The sequence below is a fragment of the Arvicola amphibius genome, chromosome 7 (genome assembly GCF_903992535.2).
Source record: "Arvicola amphibius chromosome 7, mArvAmp1.2, whole genome shotgun sequence".
NCBI lineage: Eukaryota > Metazoa > Chordata > Mammalia > Rodentia > Cricetidae > Arvicola > Arvicola amphibius.
This window is the reverse complement of record NC_052053.1, coordinates 63,144,172-63,163,599: the sequence shown is the minus strand read 5'-3', so window position 1 is coordinate 63,163,599 and position 19,428 is coordinate 63,144,172. Positions and strand designations below refer to the sequence as shown.

At 38.2% G+C, this 19,428-nt stretch overlaps 1 gene segment (V, D, J or C); it reads right to left on the bottom strand.

The window, feature by feature from the left end:
- Window positions 1-16,193: 16,193 nt before the first annotated feature.
- On the bottom strand, window positions 16,194-16,695 carry LOC119819781. The segment is given in 2 exon segments: window positions 16,194-16,522; window positions 16,610-16,695. Coding segments are annotated over 2 exon segments (375 nt in total).
- Between the last annotated feature and the right edge of the window lie 2,733 nt (window positions 16,696-19,428).

The following is a 19,428-nucleotide window of genomic DNA, read 5'->3' as shown; positions in this document are numbered from 1 at the left end:
AGAACTTTAAGGCATTGAAGAATGAAATTGAAGAGGATACCAGAAAAAGGAAGGATCTCCCATGCTCTTGAATGGATAGGATCAACATAGTAAAAATGGCAATTCTACCAAGGCAATCTATAAATTTAATGAAATCCCCATCTAGGTCCCATCAAAATTCTTCACAGATCTTGAGAGAAAAATAATCAACTTTATATAAGAAGACAAAAAGCCCAGGATAGCCAAAACAATCTTATACAATAAAGGAACTTCTGGAGACATTACCATCCCTGACTTAAATTCTATTACAGAGCTACAGTAATGAAAACAGCTTGCTTGGTATTGGCATAAAAACAGAGAAGTCGAGCCAGGCGGTGGTGGCGCACGCCTTTAATCCCAGCACTCGGGAGGCAGAGGCAGGCAGATCTCTGTGAGTTTGAGGCCAGCCAGGTATACAAGAGCTAGTTCCGGGACAGGCTCTAAAAAAAAAGCTGCAGAGAAACCCTGTCTCGAAAAACCAAAAAAAAAAAAAAAAAAAAAAAACAAAAAAAAAAAAACCAGAGAAGTCAACCAATGGAATCAAATAGAAGACCCAGATATTAACCCACAAACCTATGAACACCTGATTTTCGACAAAGGAGCTAAAAGTATATACAATGGAAGAAAGAAAGCATCTTCAACAGATGGTGCTGGCAGAACTGGATGTCAACTTGTAGAAGAATGAAAATAGATCCATATCTATCACCATGTACAAAACTCAAATCCAAATCGATTAAAGACCTCAGTATCAATCTGAACACACTGAACCTGACAGAAGAGAAAGTAGAAAGTAGTCTACAACACATAGGCACAGGAGACCACTTCCTATGTATAACTACAGAAGCACAGACAATAAGAGCAACATTGAATAAATGGGACCTCCTGAAACTGAGCAGCTTCTGTAAAGCAATGGACACTGTCATTAAGACAAAAAGTCAACCTACTGACTGGGAGAAGATTTTCACCAATCCCACAACAGACAATGGTCTGATATCCAAAATATATAAAGAACTCAAGAAACTAGACTTTAAAATGCTAATTAACCCAATTAAAAATGGAGCACTTAAATGAACAGAGAATTCTCAACAGAAGTTCAAATGGCCAAAAGACACTTAAGGTCATGCTCAACCTCCTTAGCTATCAGGGATATGCAAATCAAAACAACTTTGAGATATCATCTTACACCTGTCAGATTGGCTAAAATCAAAAACACCAATGATAGCTTTTGCTGGAGAGGTTGTGGAGTAAGGGGTACCCTCATCTATTGCTGGTGGGAATGCAAACTTGTGCAACCGCTTTGGAAATTAGTGTAGCAGTTTCTCAGGAAATTCAGGATCAACCTACCCCAGAACCCAGCAATACCACTCTTGGGAATATACCCAAGAGATACCCGATTATACTACAAAAACATTTGTTCAACTATGTTCATATCAGCATTATTTGTAATAACCAGAATCTGGAAACAACCTAGATGCCCCCCAATGGAAGAATGAATAAAGAAAGTTTGGAATATATATTCATTAGAGTACTACTCAGTGGTAAAAAACAATGACATCTTGAACTTGACATGCAAATGGATGGAAATAGAAAACACTATCCTGAATAAGGTAACACAGACCCAAAAAGACGAATATGGTATGTACTCACTCATAAGTGGAATCTAGCCATAACTAAAGGACATTGAGCCTATAATTAGTGATTCTAGAGAAGCTAAATAAGAAGGTGAACCCAAAGAAAAACATGTAGTTATTGTCCAGGATATTGGAAGGAGACAAGATTTCCAGGCAAAAATTGGAAACTTGAGGTGCGGGTGGGGTGGGGGTAAGGGGAGATCGGGAGAGAAAAGTGAGAAGGAGTGGATGGAGAGAGCTTGGTGGAATGGGACGGTTGGGATGGACAAAGGGTGGATATGGGAGCAGGGAAGTATATATCTTAATTAAGGGAGCCATTTTAGGTTTGTCATGAGACTTGACTCTAGAGGGCCTCCCAGGTATCCAGGGAGATGCCCCCAGCTAGTTCCTTGGGCAGCTGAGAAGAGGGAGCCTGAAATGGCCCTATCCTGTAGCCATACTAATGAATATCTTGCATATCACCATAAAACCTTCATTTAGCGATGGATGGAGATAGAGACAGAGACCCATATTGGAACACTGGACTGAGCTCCCATGGTCCAAATGAGGAGCAGAAAGAGAGAGAACATGAGGGAGAAAGTCAGGACCAGGAGGGGTGTGCCCACCCACTGAGACAGTGGCGCTGATCTAATGGGAACTCACTAAGGCTAGCTGGACTGGGACTGATAGAGCATGTGATCAAACCGGACTCTCTGAATGAAGCTGACATTGAGGGCTGACTGAGAAGCCAAGGACAATGTGACTGGGTTTTGATCCTACTGCATGTACTGGCTTTGTGGGAGCCTAGTCTGTTTGGGTGCTCACCTTCGTAGACCTGGATGTAGGGGAGAGGAACTTGAACTTCCCACAGGGCAGGGAACCCTGACTGCTCTTTGGACTGCAGAGGGAGGGGGAAGGTGATGATGGGGAGGGGGAGGGAAATGGGAGAAGGGGAGGAGGTAGAAATTTTTAATTAAAAAGAAAAGAAAAGAAAAATTGTGGACTATGTGATATAAAAATTAAAATTTCTAAATTTGTTTAAAATTATTTTATAAATTTAGATGGTAAGCATACTGCCAAGGTCAAAAATTACTAAATATTACTGTAAATTTGGAGCAGAATAACTCATCCATTTACACTTCACTGAACTGCTTTATAGCTTTCAAAATTACCGGTCTCAGATATATCCAAATTAAGGGTCTATTTAGTGTATTTGCAACCAGTGCTACAGGCATGATTGGCTCTCCTGTTCATCACAGTGAAATGTGTGGTGAAATTTACTAGAGAGAGAACAATTGTTAGATAAAATGCAACCATCAATACATTCTTCAGAAATTGTCAAACACCGGGATTGAAATTGTAGATATTATTATGAGACTCATGTGAGGAGAGTATGTTATATACTGATTATGTGAGTAATTGGATGCAACTTATGCACAGAGTAGAAGAGCAATCAAACTTTCCTTTAGATGGCACATAAAGTCTGCTACCAGAGGCAGATTTTAAACTCATGAGGTCCATATCATCCATTCATTAACAGTTGAGTCTGGAAAGAAAGGAAGAAAATGAATCCCTTATGAGAAATCACCATTAATCTCAGAATTCTCCATAGTAAACTGAAATTCTACAAATCAACATCAGTGCTGGTTCCTCATCAGATAATCAAATTTTAGTATTATCTTAATACTAGGATAGATGCAGTCCATAAACCTGGGACATCACACCAGACTGAAGGGCTCTCATTCTTTAGAAACAAGAAAGGACAGAGAAGAAGCTGATCTCAGGTGAGTTCTAAAGTACTGTCAAGAGATGAAGGTAACCATTGCAATTGTGATATGATATGAAACACTGCCAGAATTCATGTAAGAGGAACAGTGGAGTGGTGTAGGTAGGAGGATGTCTCATCTTCTCCACCTTCAGGATCCTGAGTGTGAATAGGTAAAGTCCAGATTTAATATATTTTCTTCAAATCTCTTTTCCCAAGTCAAAACAACATATATTAGGGCATGGTAGTACTAACTTGACTAAAATCCTTTCCTGTACAAAACAAAACATACACAGAAAAAAATGAGAAATGAAATCCTATATTCAGTGAAGGGCAAATTATGTAGTTGTTCCCATGTTTTCCTTATCTCCTGAACTGGGGGTTTTACAGGGCACTGGATGCCTTCAGACCAGGTCCCTTACAGCATAGCAGCATGGGCTCAACACTGGATGGAACATCAAGACCTGAGATCCTAAATTATAATCATACATTCCATCTGAGAAAACTCCTTCTGCCAATGGAAAGAAGTTACATATAGAATTACAGATGCCACTGCTGATGTTGTGATGACAATGACTAGAGGTCTGATACATCATGTTTGGAAAATTATAGCCTTCTTATATGTATATACAATTGATGTTTCTCCCTCCAATAAAGCTCTCATATAATTACTAAACTCATATGTGCAATATAACTTAACAAAGAATTTTTACTGTACAAAGTTTGGAGTCCTGCCACAGTAACTACATCACACGTATTATATTGTCATTATAATTATTTAAGGTTACTACTGTTCCTGTTATTGAGGAAGGAAACCTTGGAGTATCAGGAATCTCCATCACACTCTAGATGATCCCCTCACCTACTACATTTTCTTTCCTGGTGAATATTTTATCTACAATACCCTTGCTGTTAGTGAGAAGCCTCAAATGTATTTGTTTATGAGCACACGGGGAACCTGCTCACTACGTCTGCTGCACAGTAATGCAAGGCTGTGTCCTCAGTGTTTAGAGAGCCCAGCATCAATGTGAACTGGTTCTTGACCATGTCTATTGACATACTTATGGACATTTATGGACAACTGCACACTGTCCACCTGACTTTATCGCTTTTTCTCTCAGGTCAGGTAGGTTGTCCCTGAAGATCAACAACTAGGAGGAGGATGTCATTTCCAGGTAGTCAGGTGGTTTTTTTTTTGACCTTATTAATTTAACCAGGGCTGTATAAGTAACCATGGGAGTAAGATTATTTAATGGAACCTCATGGTTTCCTTTTGTTCCTGATTGAAACAGGGTCCCAAGTTCTCCCACATTCCCTGGAAATAGTTGTGTACTCAGACTATCCTTGACCTGCTAATTTCCTTGTCTACACCTCCAGAGTGCTGGGATTCTTGGCTTCTACTCAGTAAACCAGACTATCAAAGGAAATTTTATCTTATTTTATTTTACTTTTAAAATCATTTTGTGTTCCAAGTTTATCAAAAACACCTTGTTCATACTTGGAACTTTTGGAGACCAGAAGTGTGTGTTGGACACCATGGAAGAAAAGTTACAGAGAGTTAAGAGCTGCTATGTGGTTGCTGGGCACTGGAAACAAGTCCTCAGGATGAGCAGCCAATTCTCCAAGGTCCTGTGTTACTATTTAAGTTAAGGTTCTAAAGAAGTGAAAGCCTTTATACAAATAATTACTCCTGATGTTTTTCCAAGAGAGAAAAAATTATGGTTCATTTTGATTTGATATAAAAGTGCTTCATTTCACAATTATCATTTTCATTTTTATTGAAAATAGATATTTTTCATGAAATATATCCTGCTTATGATTTCCCCTTTGTCTGTTTATCCAAGATCCCACCCATACTCAGTCATAAAATTCTAATTAAATTCAATGATTCACAAATAAAAAGAGTCACAAGGTGAGACATACTGATGAAAAAATGTCTTTTAGAAAAGAGGGACAGAATAAGAAAGGAGAGTGAGCATCAAGATGAGTAAAGTTAACTATATTTATTTATAAAACTGTCAAATAAAAATTGAAATCTGAAGGAAAACAGATATTTACTGGCATTTAAAACAGCTCAGATCCTCTCTGGGTATGAGGTTCACAGCTATAAAGACAAAATCACATTAGATGTGAAATGATTTTGGAATTTAGTCACTGGGCCAAGATTGCCTGTCTGAATCCCAAAGACTGAAACAGAGAATGCCACTGGTGTGTTGTCTCTCATCAGAACAAATTCTAGATTCCTTCAAGATTCCTCAGAGTCTAATGCATAGGGCCATGGGAAGGTGTAGCAGGTGTTGAGCAGTTTGATGCACCAGACAAATGATCCCCTAGAAAGACCATGTGGTTATTAGCTGTGGAACAGTTGCTCCTCTCTGTAATTTCTCTCATGAGCTACTTCATTTCTTCCCTAAGAACAGCTGTGGGATTTCTTTCTGTGATTCTTGGCAATGGTTTTACATTTATTCGGGCATGCATATAGCTATGATTAGTCAAGACAATGAATTCTGTTTAGGCTGTATGATTTGACAAATAGACACAATATTAGGATATTTTGCAGTACTCAGACTAACATAGGTTCTCAGTCACAAACATGGCCTTTTACACAGACAACAAGCTTTGGATATCAGAGCAGATTCAAAGCAGTTTGGTGGCATCTGGAGGCAAATATTAGCATGCCCCTAGAGACAAAAAAGTAGTCATTTTCCTGGGTGTTTTTTGTTGCTGATTAAAGGTCAGAGCTTGAAGTAACTTTAATCTGCAAGTGCTCTCTACCACTCAAAGTCAAACTAATTCATAGTTTTGTTAAGTCTTAAGTTTAAATGCTATTTTCTGTCCAGGAGCCCTTACCAACTTAGAGCTACAAATATGGGGCAGTGTGACATTGCTGACCTAAGAGAAACTAGACGGCTTATAATGGGGTGTGAGAATGGGCTGGGCCCTGAAAATGTGACAATATTGTCTAGAGTTTAGGCTATGAGATAGCAGTATTGAGGAGCAGCAGTGGCAGCATGGAGACAGACAGGGATGATTGTGTGGAGCTATGTGAGAGCTGCTGCAGAATGTGAGTGAAGAGAGTGTGTGCTGAGTGAGAGGAAGCATGGAAGAAGTGTGAGAGTGAATGAGTGATGCTGAGTGAATGAAAAGAATTGAATAATGTAGAAGTGTGTGTGTGTGTGTGTGTGTGTGTGTGTGAAAAAATGTGTGAGAGAGCTGTGTGAAAGAACTGCTACTCCATATAGGACCTATGCCTAGGAACTGTGTAAAGTGCTGAATTGTGTGAGAGACAGGTAAATGAGTTATTTAGCTGTGTGGATATTTGTAACTGTGTGGAGCAAGGAAAATGAAGCTATATAGAAAAGAGATGTAAAAGAGAAATGTATATAAAAGAAAGATGTGTAGCCCTGTGAAATGAGATGTAACTGAATGTAGAAATATGTAACTGTGCAGGAGAGAGATCTTTGTATGTAAGAGAAATATGTCACTGTATGTTATCAAGGTAGGTGTGCAGAGACAGATATTCAGACAGTATTTTTAAAATGAAGTAAAAAAGAAAGTTTCCACCAGAAAAGCATGCATTTCTCACTTTTTTTAGGTTAACTGCAGAAAGTGTGTTTCCTTATTTTCCCCTAAGATAATACGGTCTAGTCCTCACTGCATTTTACATTCTTTACATCCTCTTGTGCTGTTGGTTTTTAAAGGAAACTGTTATATTTGGGGGAAACTCAAGGTCCCAAAGGAAATACACCCTTCCTTAGTCACTCTCTGCACCTGCTCCTGGGCTGACCCTGAGTTCCTGTGTTCTGTGTGCCTCCTGCTGGAAGTGAGCTCCAAAAATGTTCCTGAGCACACTTCAGGGAGTGTTGTGTGCCTGATTGTGATGTTCCTCAGTGTGTTTATCACAGTACTATTTGGCTGTCACTTCCACTAGAACAGAAGTCAGCCTTGAGAATAGCTCTTCATTAGATGTGTTTCTAGAGGTGAAGATGAAGTTGCCCTCACCAAACAGTAAGTCATCCCTTAGCTCTAGATGAGGGGCTGAACTCTGAGTTTAGTGTATAGTAGTGAGAAATAGAATTATCTAATTGGTAAGAGAAACAAAAGACATAAAGTTTAAATGCAGTAATGGAGAGAATTTGATTAAAAATGAAGCCTAACACTTCTTAGCCTTATATGTGCAGTCATCCAGAAGAGGAAAGGGGCTTGAACAACTCAGAGTGCTTACCTGTGACAGAGCCTGGCTCTGCTTCCACTTGGTTCCCTATGAATTACTGACACTTTTCCAATCAAGTGTGTACCCTAATCTCAGTATGAGGGAAAAGTCTATATGAGGTTCCCAGTCTCAACTAGCTACATCGCACAATGGACACCTGAAAACAGAGAAGATACTGATCAAGAAAATGTCACACAAGCTCACTGTTACCCCAACTCATGTCTGTCTATTCATTCACTCAGTATTGGTTGTTATCCATAAATTACCTTTTAAACAAACCAAAAATCCCAGATCAGCCCCAGTCCCATGTTGATTGTCATATTTTCAGTTCTGATCACTAAATGAGAAGACAAGGCTAGTATCCTCTGTCTTAACTGCAGGATCAAGGCAAGGCTAGTTTTATGACCACAGGAAGGTTGCATTTGCATATATTGTTAATTATCTTATGCTCTGTTGTGTGAGCCATTGGGGAAGTAATTAATGACTCAAATGTCTGAGAGAAAATGAAGTAGCTACATGACCATGATTTAATTAAAATATTATCAACTATGTTTATAAAAAATCTTCAACATATTGTGTTTTCTTTTAACATATGCATGTTACTGCTTATCTTACCAAGTATTATATAATAAATTGTAGTAGTTTATAAAAATTACCATTTGATAACTGCATAAAAGCTAATGTTAAGATCAATGAATAATGAAGAATACATAGAATTAAAGAACAAAACTGAACTAGGAGCATGGAATTGTGGGAGAGGTAACAGGCACAAGGCCCCAAGCTTTATCTCTATTCTTAAAATATATTAAATGAGATTATCTGTAAGGTCCTTGGCCCAGGAACAGTTCTTGCTCCTGCACTAAGGCTATCCATCCAGAGGGGTGAGTGTCTGCTGACCAGGCAGGCCAGAATATCCCCACAAGGGAGTGCAGGGCACATTCAGCTTCTGCTGCAGGGTCTTCTGTGTTCCACTCGATCCTGCCCTCCCCCCACATTCGCTCTTTTGTCTGCGGGGTTCCTTGGACTACCAGGAGTCCCTGGTCCTTAGCCCAGGAACAGTTCCTGTTTCAGCACTGAGGAAATCCACCCAGCGAGTCAGTCAAAGCAAAGATTGGAACAAGACACTAAGACCCTCCTGGCTCCATTTGAAGGAAGAGATGGGCAGGCACCAATGCAAGAATTCTTCCAACAACCTGAAAGGCAACATGACATCACCAGAATCCAGTGATCATGCATCAAGAAGAATTGAACAACTTACTCCAGAAGAGATAGAAGAAATCAACTTTAAATGGAACTTTATGAAAATAATAGAGGTCCTTAAACAGTATGTGGAAAAGTGCCATAAAGAAATGGAGATGACAAAAAATGGTAGAGGAAATGAATAAATCTCTCAAAAATACCCAAGAAAACCAAAAAAAGCAATCAAACAGGTAAGGGAAACAGTTCAAAACTTGAAAAATGAAATGGAGGTAATGAAGAAAACACAAACTGAGTGAAGGCTGGATATGGACAATCTGGGTAAATGAATAGGAACTACCGAGACAAGTATTACCAATAGAATACAAGAGATAGAATAAAGAATCTCAGACAGTGAAGATACTATAGAGGAAATAAACTCACTGATCAAAGAACAAAACAAATACAACAAATTCTTAACACAAAACATCCAGGAAATCTGGGACACCATGAAAGGACCAAATCTAATAATAATAAGGGTAGAAGAAGGAGAAGAATTACAACACAAAGGCCCAGAAAATATATTCAACAAAATGATAAAAGAAAACTTTCCAAACCTAAAGAAGGATATTCCTATGAAGGTACAAAAAGCATACAGAACAACAAATAGACTGGATCAATAAAAAGCATCCCCTTGCCATATAATAATCAAAACACAAAACATACAGAATAAAGAACGAATATTAAGAGCTGCAAGGGAAAAAGTTCAAGTAACATATAAAGGAAAACATATCAACAAGATTGACACACACCCATCCAAACTAATCAAACACCAGAGAGAGAACATGCAAATCAACAAGATCAGAAATGAAAAAGGGGACATAACCACAGAGAGGAAATTCAGAGAATCAGTAAATCTTACTACAAAAGCCTATATGCCACTAAATTGGAAAATGTGAAAGAAATGGTCATTTTTTAAGATAAGTATGTTATACCAAAATTAAATCAAGATCAGGTGAAAAGTTTAAATAGACCTGTAAGTCACGAGGAATTAGAAGCTGTCATCAGAAACCTCCCTACCAAAAAAAAAGGCCTGGACCAGATGGTTTCAATGCAGAATTCTACCAGAACTTCCAAGAGCTAACACCTATACTCCTTGATGTGTTTCACAAAATAGAAACAGAACAGTCATTGCCAAACTCCTTTTATGAAGCTACAGTCACCCTGACACCAAAATCACACAAAGTCTTAACCAAGAAAGAAAATTACAGACAAATCATACTCATTAACATTAATGCAAAAATTCTCAATAAATTACTGGCAAACCGAATCCAAGAACATATCCAACAAATTATACATCATTGATAAAGTAGGCTTAACCTGAGAGAGGCCCAGCTGGTTCAACATATGAAATTCTATCAAAGTAATCCATCATATAAATAAACTGAAGGAAAAAACAGTATGATCATTACATTAGATGCTGAAAAAACATTTGACAAAATTCAACACCCCTTTATGATAATGGTTTTGAGAGTTTGGGGATACAAGGTTCATCCCTAAATATAGTAAAAGCAATATACAGCAGACATAAAATTAAATAGGGAAAACTCGAAGCCATTCCACTAAAATCAGCAACAAGACAAGGCTGTTCATTCTCTCAATACCTCTTCAATATAGTGTTTGAAGTTCTAGCAATAGCAGTAAGACAACATAAGGAGATAAAGAGGATTCCAATTGGAAAGGAAGAAGTCAAACTTTCGTTTTTTGCAGATGATATGATAGTATACATCAGCGACCCCAAAAACTCTACCAAAGAACTCCTACAGCTGATAAATAACTTCAGTGAAGGGGCAGGATATAAGATCAACTCGAAAAAATTAGTTACCTTCCTATACAGAAAGAACAAAGAAGCAGAGAGGAAAATCAGAGAAACCACTTTTCATGATAGCCCCAAATAAAATAAAGTATCTGTAGTAACTCTAACCAAGGGATTGAAATATCTATTTGACAAGAACTTTAACTCTTTGAAGAAAGAAATTGAAGAAGATACCAGAAAATGGAAGGATCTCCCATGCTCTTGGATTGGGAGGATCAACATAGTAAAAAAAAATGGCAATTCTACCAAAAATAATCTATAGATTCAATGCAATCCCCATCAAAATCCCAACAAAATTCTTCACAGATCTTGAGAGAACAATAATCAACTTTATATGAAAAAAACAAAAAAAAAAAACCAGAATAGCCAAAACAATCCAATACAATAAATGTACTTCTGGAGGCATTACCATCCCTAATTTCAAACTCTATTACAGAGATACAGTAATGAAAACAGCTTGGTATTGGCACAACAGAGATGTTGACCAATGGAATTGATCGAAGAAAGAAAGCATCTTCAACAAATGGTGCTGGCATAACTGGATGTCAACCTGTAGAGGAATGAAAATAGATTCATATCTATCACAATGCACAAAACTCAAATCCAAATGGATTAAAGACTTCAATATTAATCTGAACACACTAAATATGATAGAAGAGAAAGTGGGAAGTATTCTGCAACACATGGGCACAGGAGACCACTTCCTACGTAGAACCCCAGTAGCATAGACAATAAGAGCAACAATGTATAAATGGGACTTCCTGAAACTGAGAAGCTTCTGAAATGCAAAGGACACTGTCATTAAGGCAAAAGGCAACCTACAGACTGGGAGAAGACCTTTACCAACCCCGCAACAGACAAAGGTCTGATCTCCAGAATATATAAAGAACTAAAGAAACTAGACATTAAAACTCTAATTAACCCATTTAAAAAATGGGGTACTGAACTGAACAGAGAATTCTCAACCGAAGAAGTTCAAACGGCCAAAAGACACTTAAGGTCATGCTCAACTTCCTTAGTGATCAGGAAAATACAAATCAAAACAACTTGAAATACTATTTTACACCTGTCAGAATAGCGAAAATCAAAAAAACCAATGATAGCCTATGCTGGAGAGGATGTGGAGTAACCGGAACACTCATCCGTTGGTGGTGGAAATGTAAACTTGTGCAACCACTTTGGAAATCTGTTTGGTGGTTTCTCAGGAAACTGGGAGTCAACCTACCTCAGGACCCAACAATTCAACTCTTAGCAATATACCCAAGAGATGCCCAATCATACTACAAAAGCATTTGTTCAACTATGTTCAAAGCAGCACTATTTGTAAAAGCCAGAACCTGGAAACAACCTAGGTGCCCCTTAATAGAAGAATGGAGAAAGAAGGTGTGGTACATATACACTTTAGAGTTTTACTCAGTGGTTAAAAAAAAAACCAATGAAATAGAAAACACTTTCCTGAGTGAGTTAACCCAGACCCAAAGAGATGAATATGGTATGTTGTTACTCACAAGTGGATTCTAGCCATAAATAAAGGACATTGAGCCTATAATTCATGATCCTAGAGAAGCTAAATAAGAAGGTGAACGCAAAGAAAAACATATAGTTATCCTCCTGGATATTGGAAGTAGACAAGATTGCCAGGGAAAAGTTGGGAGTAAGGGGGTGGGAGTGGGGGGGGAGCGAAGATGGGGAAAGAGATGGGAGAAGGGGAGGATTGAAAAGAGCTTGGGGGAATGGGATAATTGAGATGGAGGAAGGGTGGTTACGGGAGCAGGGAAATACATATCCTAATTAAGGGAGCCATTTTAGGTTTGGCTAGAGACTTGACTCTAGAAGGGTTCCCATGTGTCCAAGGAGATGTCCCCAGCTTGTTCCTTGGGCAGCAGAGGAGAAAGTGCCTGCCTGAACTGGCCTTATCCCATAGCCACCCTGATGAATATCTTGCTTATCACCGTAGAACCTTCATCTGGTGACAGATGGAGATAGAGACAGAGACCCACACTGGAGCACTGGACTGAGCTCCCATGGTGCAAATGAGGAGCAGAAGGAGGGAGAACATGAACAAGGAAGTCAGAAATGTGAGGGCTACGTCCACCCACTGATACAGTGGGGCTGATCTAATGGGAGCTCAACAAGGCCAGCTGAACTGAGACTGAATGAGTACGTGATCAAACCGGACTCTCTGAATGTGGCTTATAATAAGGGTTTGATGTGGGAGGGTCTTCTGTTTGAGTTGATTTCATTGCTTAATAAAGAAACTTCCTGGTTCATTTGATTGGCCAGCCCTTAGGTGGGCGGAGTAGACAGAACAGAATGCTGGGGAGGGAAGTTAATAAGATGCCATGCTTCTCCTTTCTGAGCGAGATGCGATGAAGCTCTGGCCCAAGATGGACGTAGGCTAGAATCTTCCCGGTAAGGTACCACTTCATGGTGCTACACAGATTATTAGATATGGTTAATCAAGATGTGAGTAAGAGGCTGAAACTAATGGGCCAGGCAGTATTTAAATGAATACAGTTTGTGTGTTGTTATTTCGGGGCATAAGCTAGCCAGGCAGCTGGGAGTCAGCAGGACTGCAGCCAGCAGCTCTCACTACAAGGGTTGACTGAGAAGCCAAGGACAAGGGCACTGGGTTTTAATTCTACTGCATGTACTGGCTTTGTGTGAGCCTAGTCTGTTTGGATGCTCACCTTCCTAGACCTGGATGAAGTGGGGAGGACCTTGGACTTCCCACAGGGCAGGAACCCTGACTGCTGTTAGGACTGGAGAGGGAGGGGGGGAATGAGAGGAAGGGAGGAGGTGGAAATTTTTAATAAATAAATAGATAAATAAATAACTTCCAGAGGCTTCTGCTGCCTTCTCAGGTTTTTTTCCTAAGTAAAATTAAGATATTTTAAGATATATAAGCACAAATTTATATAAGGTGTGAGGACATTAAAGCTTCAATTATGATATGTAGGCCAAGGAAAATAAATTATACAAGTTATATGGGTCTAATTTTGGTCTAAAGTTATAACAACATATTTTAAGGTCAAAAATAAGAAAGCTTAAGTAAGACATGAAGGTTTAAATTTGTGTGAATTTTTTATGAGAAATAAATGTATAGGTTTAAGGTATGGGGATATATGAAGGCTTAGATGAAAAATGTTTTGGGAAGAAAAAAATAACTTAGGATATGTGAAATGCAAGTTATTGAGATAGATAAAAGCAATTATGAAAGATTTAGAATGAGAAGGTTTAAGTAGTGATACAAAAATGATTTGAGTTATGTAAGCAAGAAACATTTTCCAGATTGTTTTCTATTGCTAGTCTGCTGTTACATTGGGACTACAAGGTTCTTAATTTTGACAGTAATTAATAAAATTTGATAAACTATTATTCTGGTTCTGAAAAAATACCACCACTATTATAATAACCACAAACAATAAAAATGTTATAGAATTTTTGTCTCTTTATGAAGGTTCTTATAGGCTTCTAAATGTCAATATGAATTCACCAACACCCACAGGTCAAAATAAACTTAAGGAAACTACAATGAAGCTGTGATTTGTTTCCCACCAGCCTATTTTCTTAATGGTACACTTTCTCCACCGTCTCTGTCTCTGTCTCTCTGTCTCTGTCTCTCTCTCTCTCTCTCTCTCTCTCTCTCTCTCAATATTGAATATCTGTTTTCCCAACTACTGAGACTATACCCCAACATAATTTTTTCTGAACTACTTAACTGTACTTCTGTCCCTAGTCTATCTGTCCAACAGGTTTCAAATCAACCACAGATACTTCCTGCAAATCCATTATCAACATTAGCTGTTTCCTCAGAATCTATATCCTGCTCGCTCCAGCCTCACAGACTACACATCCCTAGTCTCATATGATCATACTGGGCATGAACAATGAGAAAAACAACCTGTACCTACTGAACTTGGCCAATATTGCAGCTTTTTGGGTTCCCAACTACAATTTCCTAATTTCAGCATGAAGTAGGGAGATGATAAATTGTACCTTGTCATTCATTTATTCTTAACAAATAGTCTACAGAATCAATTTCTTAACCTAGAACATATGGATGAACCTATTTAACATGTGCTATCAAAGAAATTACAAATGTTCTTAGTAGGCCTAAATTACTCAATGCTGCTTTAATTTGGGCATTACTATACTCATTACTACTATAAGAACTGTTGTATGTACAACTGCATTAGTACAACGGGTTCATACTACAGAGGATGTTAATTGGCTCTCAAACTATGTTATCCAAAAATTTCTGTAAATCTAGAAGACAGGATCATATCAATGCTTTGGAGGAAGCTGTTTTTTTATGGGAAATCATTGCACAATATTAATCTTAGGCTTAGTGTTCAGTATCATTCTACCTTTAAAAATATTTGTGTGACTGCTCTTCCATATGATGACACAGAATATGATTGTGTTCAAGTTCAGGCACATTTATAGGGTATTTGGAATAATTCTGCTTTATCTGTGGACATAGATTCTGCCCTTCACCAGAAAATCTCAGATAGGCTCACCCTGTGCATAAATTATGGTTGTCTCTTCTTCCTTCATTATCTAAGGTGATATTGAGTAGATGTTTCAAGGATGAATATTGAGTTGTGCCTCAGCTGAATTCCAGATCTCCATGAAACCCAATCTTTTCTTTGGTGTTGTTGGATCTAGCTGTAGCAGTGAATGCGGGTGATGAAGTGAGTTGGTAGACAGCACAATTGACTGATGATTTTCACAAGTACTCAGTCATCAAAAATCCAAACACACAGTAGAACAAAGTTAACCACCAGGTTGATATCCAATGGCCTGTGAGAGGTAATGACATATCAGTATAGTTGTATGCTCTATAAAGGTTTGAGACCCTGGGGCAGGTTTCTGAGACTGAGAAAGAATTAAAATGGGACCAGTGAATAATGTATGATCTCACAACCTACCTGAATTAACATGTACATACATTGATTTGATTAATGGTTTTGGTAAAAGTAATTTTATCATCCTTGGCCATCTTACAGGAATTATATTATATGAAGTGCATTTTGACACATACCTGACACTCTAAGAGACGGCAAATTCTACAGGACTACACAACCAGAGTTAACCCTAAACCTGAAGTCATTTAACATTTGAGACTTTGAAGGACTTTTGTTTCTCCAGCAGTTATCATTTGGAATTTACTGCTCAAATTCATATTTCAGTTTACTAAAAACTACCTCCAAAATGCTCCATTCTCTTAGAATCCAGAGATGGATATTTTTACCATACTTCATCATCACAATTCTCACTTTTATTGTTTAATTAATGAAGAAACATTTCAATGAATGTGGTCATTGGTGAAGAGATTGTGAAGGTATGGCATTTAGTCATCCTAATTCAGTATCCCTTCATTTACAGAAATAATTTTGAGAATTTGTTACATAAAAGTGAGAGACAAAGCAACATTCAGAATGTTTGTTTCTGTGAATGTCTTAAAGGCTCATCTTCTCTGTCATGTCAGTCCCAGGGCAGCTTCCTGCTCCTCCAGGGTTTCTGACACACTCAGGATGTGGTTGCAGCACTGTGTCTTGCACAGAAATAGAGTGCAGAGTCTTCAGAATTCAGGCTGCTGAGCTCCATGAAGGCTGTGCTGGAGGATGTGTCTACAGTCAGTTTGGCCTTGCCCTGGAACTTCTCATTGTAGCTAGTACCATCACTATAAGGATTAATAACTCCAATCCACTCCAGGCCCTGTCCAGGTCTCTTCTTCACCCAGCTAATAAGGTAGCTAGTGAAGGTGTAGCCTGAAGCCTTGCAGGACAACTTCAAGGAGGTCCCAGGTTTCTCCAGTTCAGGCCCTGACTGATGTAGTTGTACCTGGGAGAGGACACCTGCAAAGAAAGACAGAGTAGATTGTCAGAGACCTTGTCACCTCAGTCACTGTCTTCTCTTCAGGTTTAGAATTAGAAGTCCCTTACCTGTAGTTACTGACACAAGGAAGAGAATGATACAGCTCCATCCCATGGTGTGGGCCTTGTGTGCTCAGTGACTGTGGAGAAGGCACTGATCATATGTTATTGTTGGGTGTCGACATTCCTGTACTTAACATAATAGACTCAGGTAATTTGCCTATTCAAGAAGAGGGGACTTCTTAAATAAGCACCTAGTTCAGTTTGAGAAGATGGTTGAGGACACTTGAGGCAAGCAAGAAGATGATGAAATTCAAGTCCTAATTCTGTCCGAGGAAATGCATCTCATATCATTCCCTCAGCTCTGCATATGTTGTGGATGTAACAATAAGGACCTAAGCTCTCAATAGATTTCTGGCCTGAGAAATCTCCACTTTGTGACAAGGCTGTCTTTTTGATTTACAGAAGGAGGCTGTGATGATAATGGTGATGACTGGACGTTTAAAAACTTGCTAAATTTTGAGAAATTATAGCCTCATTTCAAATGATAAATATTTGCCAAACGAGAAGGTTTAATAGAAAAACTCACTGAAATGACCCAGAGAAACATACCTCAGAAATATTTGCACAATGATGTTTAATGCAGCATGATCTGCCATATCCTATGAAAATAAACTTTGTGACTTTCAGCATATGATTGCAGCAATAAGACCTCATTATATATGTGACACAACAGGACTATGTCATCTGAAAGAATAAGGAACTTATATCACCTTTAGGGAAATCAATGTAACTGGAGATAACTCTGTTAATTAAAATTATGTATAAAATACAGATACTATATGAAACCTAAGTAGTTTTTATATATTGAATATGTACACAGAACTATTTATGCAAATATCTAACAACTTAGAAATGAAACTGTCTAGCAGAATATAGCAAAAACAAGAATATCAAGAAAATGAAGGGTAGGAGTTATGGGGGAAATATCCACAGTGTAAAATGGACAGGTATGAAAATTCTAAACATATATTAAATTGTTATTTTTACTATACTTTTCTCATTAGTTACCCAATACCAATAGATCTAAAGCTTGGTGTTGGCCCACGAAGAGTCCCTGCCCATCATGTTGAATATTTCTTAAAATTTGTAATTTTTTTCTCATAAAGTACATCCCAACCAAAGTTTCTCCTTACTCTTCTCTCTCACTTATATTTCTTCTCTCCCCCAGATGCATACTGTTCTGTCTTCCCCAGAAAAAAAAGCAGCTATTCCAGGAACGTCCATAAAATATGGCATACCAAGATAAAATAAGACCAGGAAAATACCATAACATCAGCCTGAATGAATCAACTCAGTAAGAAGAAAAGTGTCCAACAAGTAGGGCAAAGAATCAGATAGATCCCATTTCCAGTGTTAGAAATCCCAAAAGCATACCAAGCTATTCAGCCAAAACAGATATGCCGAGGACCTAAGGCAGTCCCTACCAGATCCCTGATTTCCACAAATCCCCATGAGTCCTCATTAGTTAATTATGTGGACCATGATCTCATGGTGTCTGTGGGCCCTCTGGTTTTTATAACCCTTCCTCTCACTCATTATTAGACTCCATGAATTGTACAAATATTTCACTCTAGGACTATGTATCTGCTCCCATCAGTTGCTAGATGCAGTTTCCTTGGTCTCAATGATTATGATTTTGCTAGCTTCCAGTCACAGAACACTCTCCAGGCAGGACAAGCTAACTGTAGGTAAATGGATTTGTAGCTGGTTTGGTGTTTTAACACCTCCACTTTAGACCTTGCATGGTTACAGAAGGTATTCTATTCAGGAAAACTGGTACAATGGAAAATCTATGCAATCTATGAAGCTAATCCTATCAACAACTCCTAGTAAATGGGGGACACAGAGCCTGAACTGACTAGTTTTTATTACTTTTTAAAAAATTGTTACATTGTGTTCAATGGTAAAATCAAGGCTCAAATAAACCAAGATACCTGTAAGAACCTTGGAAAACAGTTTATGAAATTCAATTATCATTTCTACCAAGTAGATACAAAGCAATTCAAACAATATTGCCAAGTTTACAAGTAGACATCTTTACTCAGTTACTCTCATGCTGTAACATTGACTTGCTTGATTGGTTGAGGTTTGCGCTGGTAACTATAGCTGCTGAGTGTTCATTTGTATATTAGTTATGTCAGGACTTGAAGACAGTATTTCATGGCTACCAACCTCACATTGTGGTTCTTAAATTTGATCCCATCTTTCTTTTGAAAATCCCTGAGTTTTGGGTGCAAAGTAGGTACTAGGGGCTCATCTGTGGATCTGCCCTCAGTCTTCCATTCTTAGCACTTTGACCAGGTAAGAATATCTACATTAATTATTACCCACTGCACACAGAAGTTTTTGTGATCATGGCTGAGAGCAAGACTAATCATTTGGTTTTAAAAATAAATGTTTATATTGCAATTTGACAACATGACTGTTAGCAATGAAACTTGGGTAGGGTCTACTAGGGCCTATGTCATCCCAAGCCATGGGATTTGGACATGTTTACCAGAGATTAATATTTACCATGAATCAATCAATGAACATAATTAGAATAAAGTTGATCACCACATAATTCTCAGACACTAGTGGGTATATTTTACTGAAGGCTGTTATTGAAGACTACAAGATTTGCTACTTTACATGCTCATTGATGTCCTTTCTCCCAATGCAGATCTTCCTATATTAGGAAAGGAAGCTGAAGGAAGAATTTCCCATTCAATTTCTGGTTGATTTCTCTATGGTGTACAATAATACAGTCCTTAGCTCACAATGAATTGCAGTTCATAAAAACTTAAGGTTCTCTTTTTACCTCAGTTAGAATGATTAGGAACAAG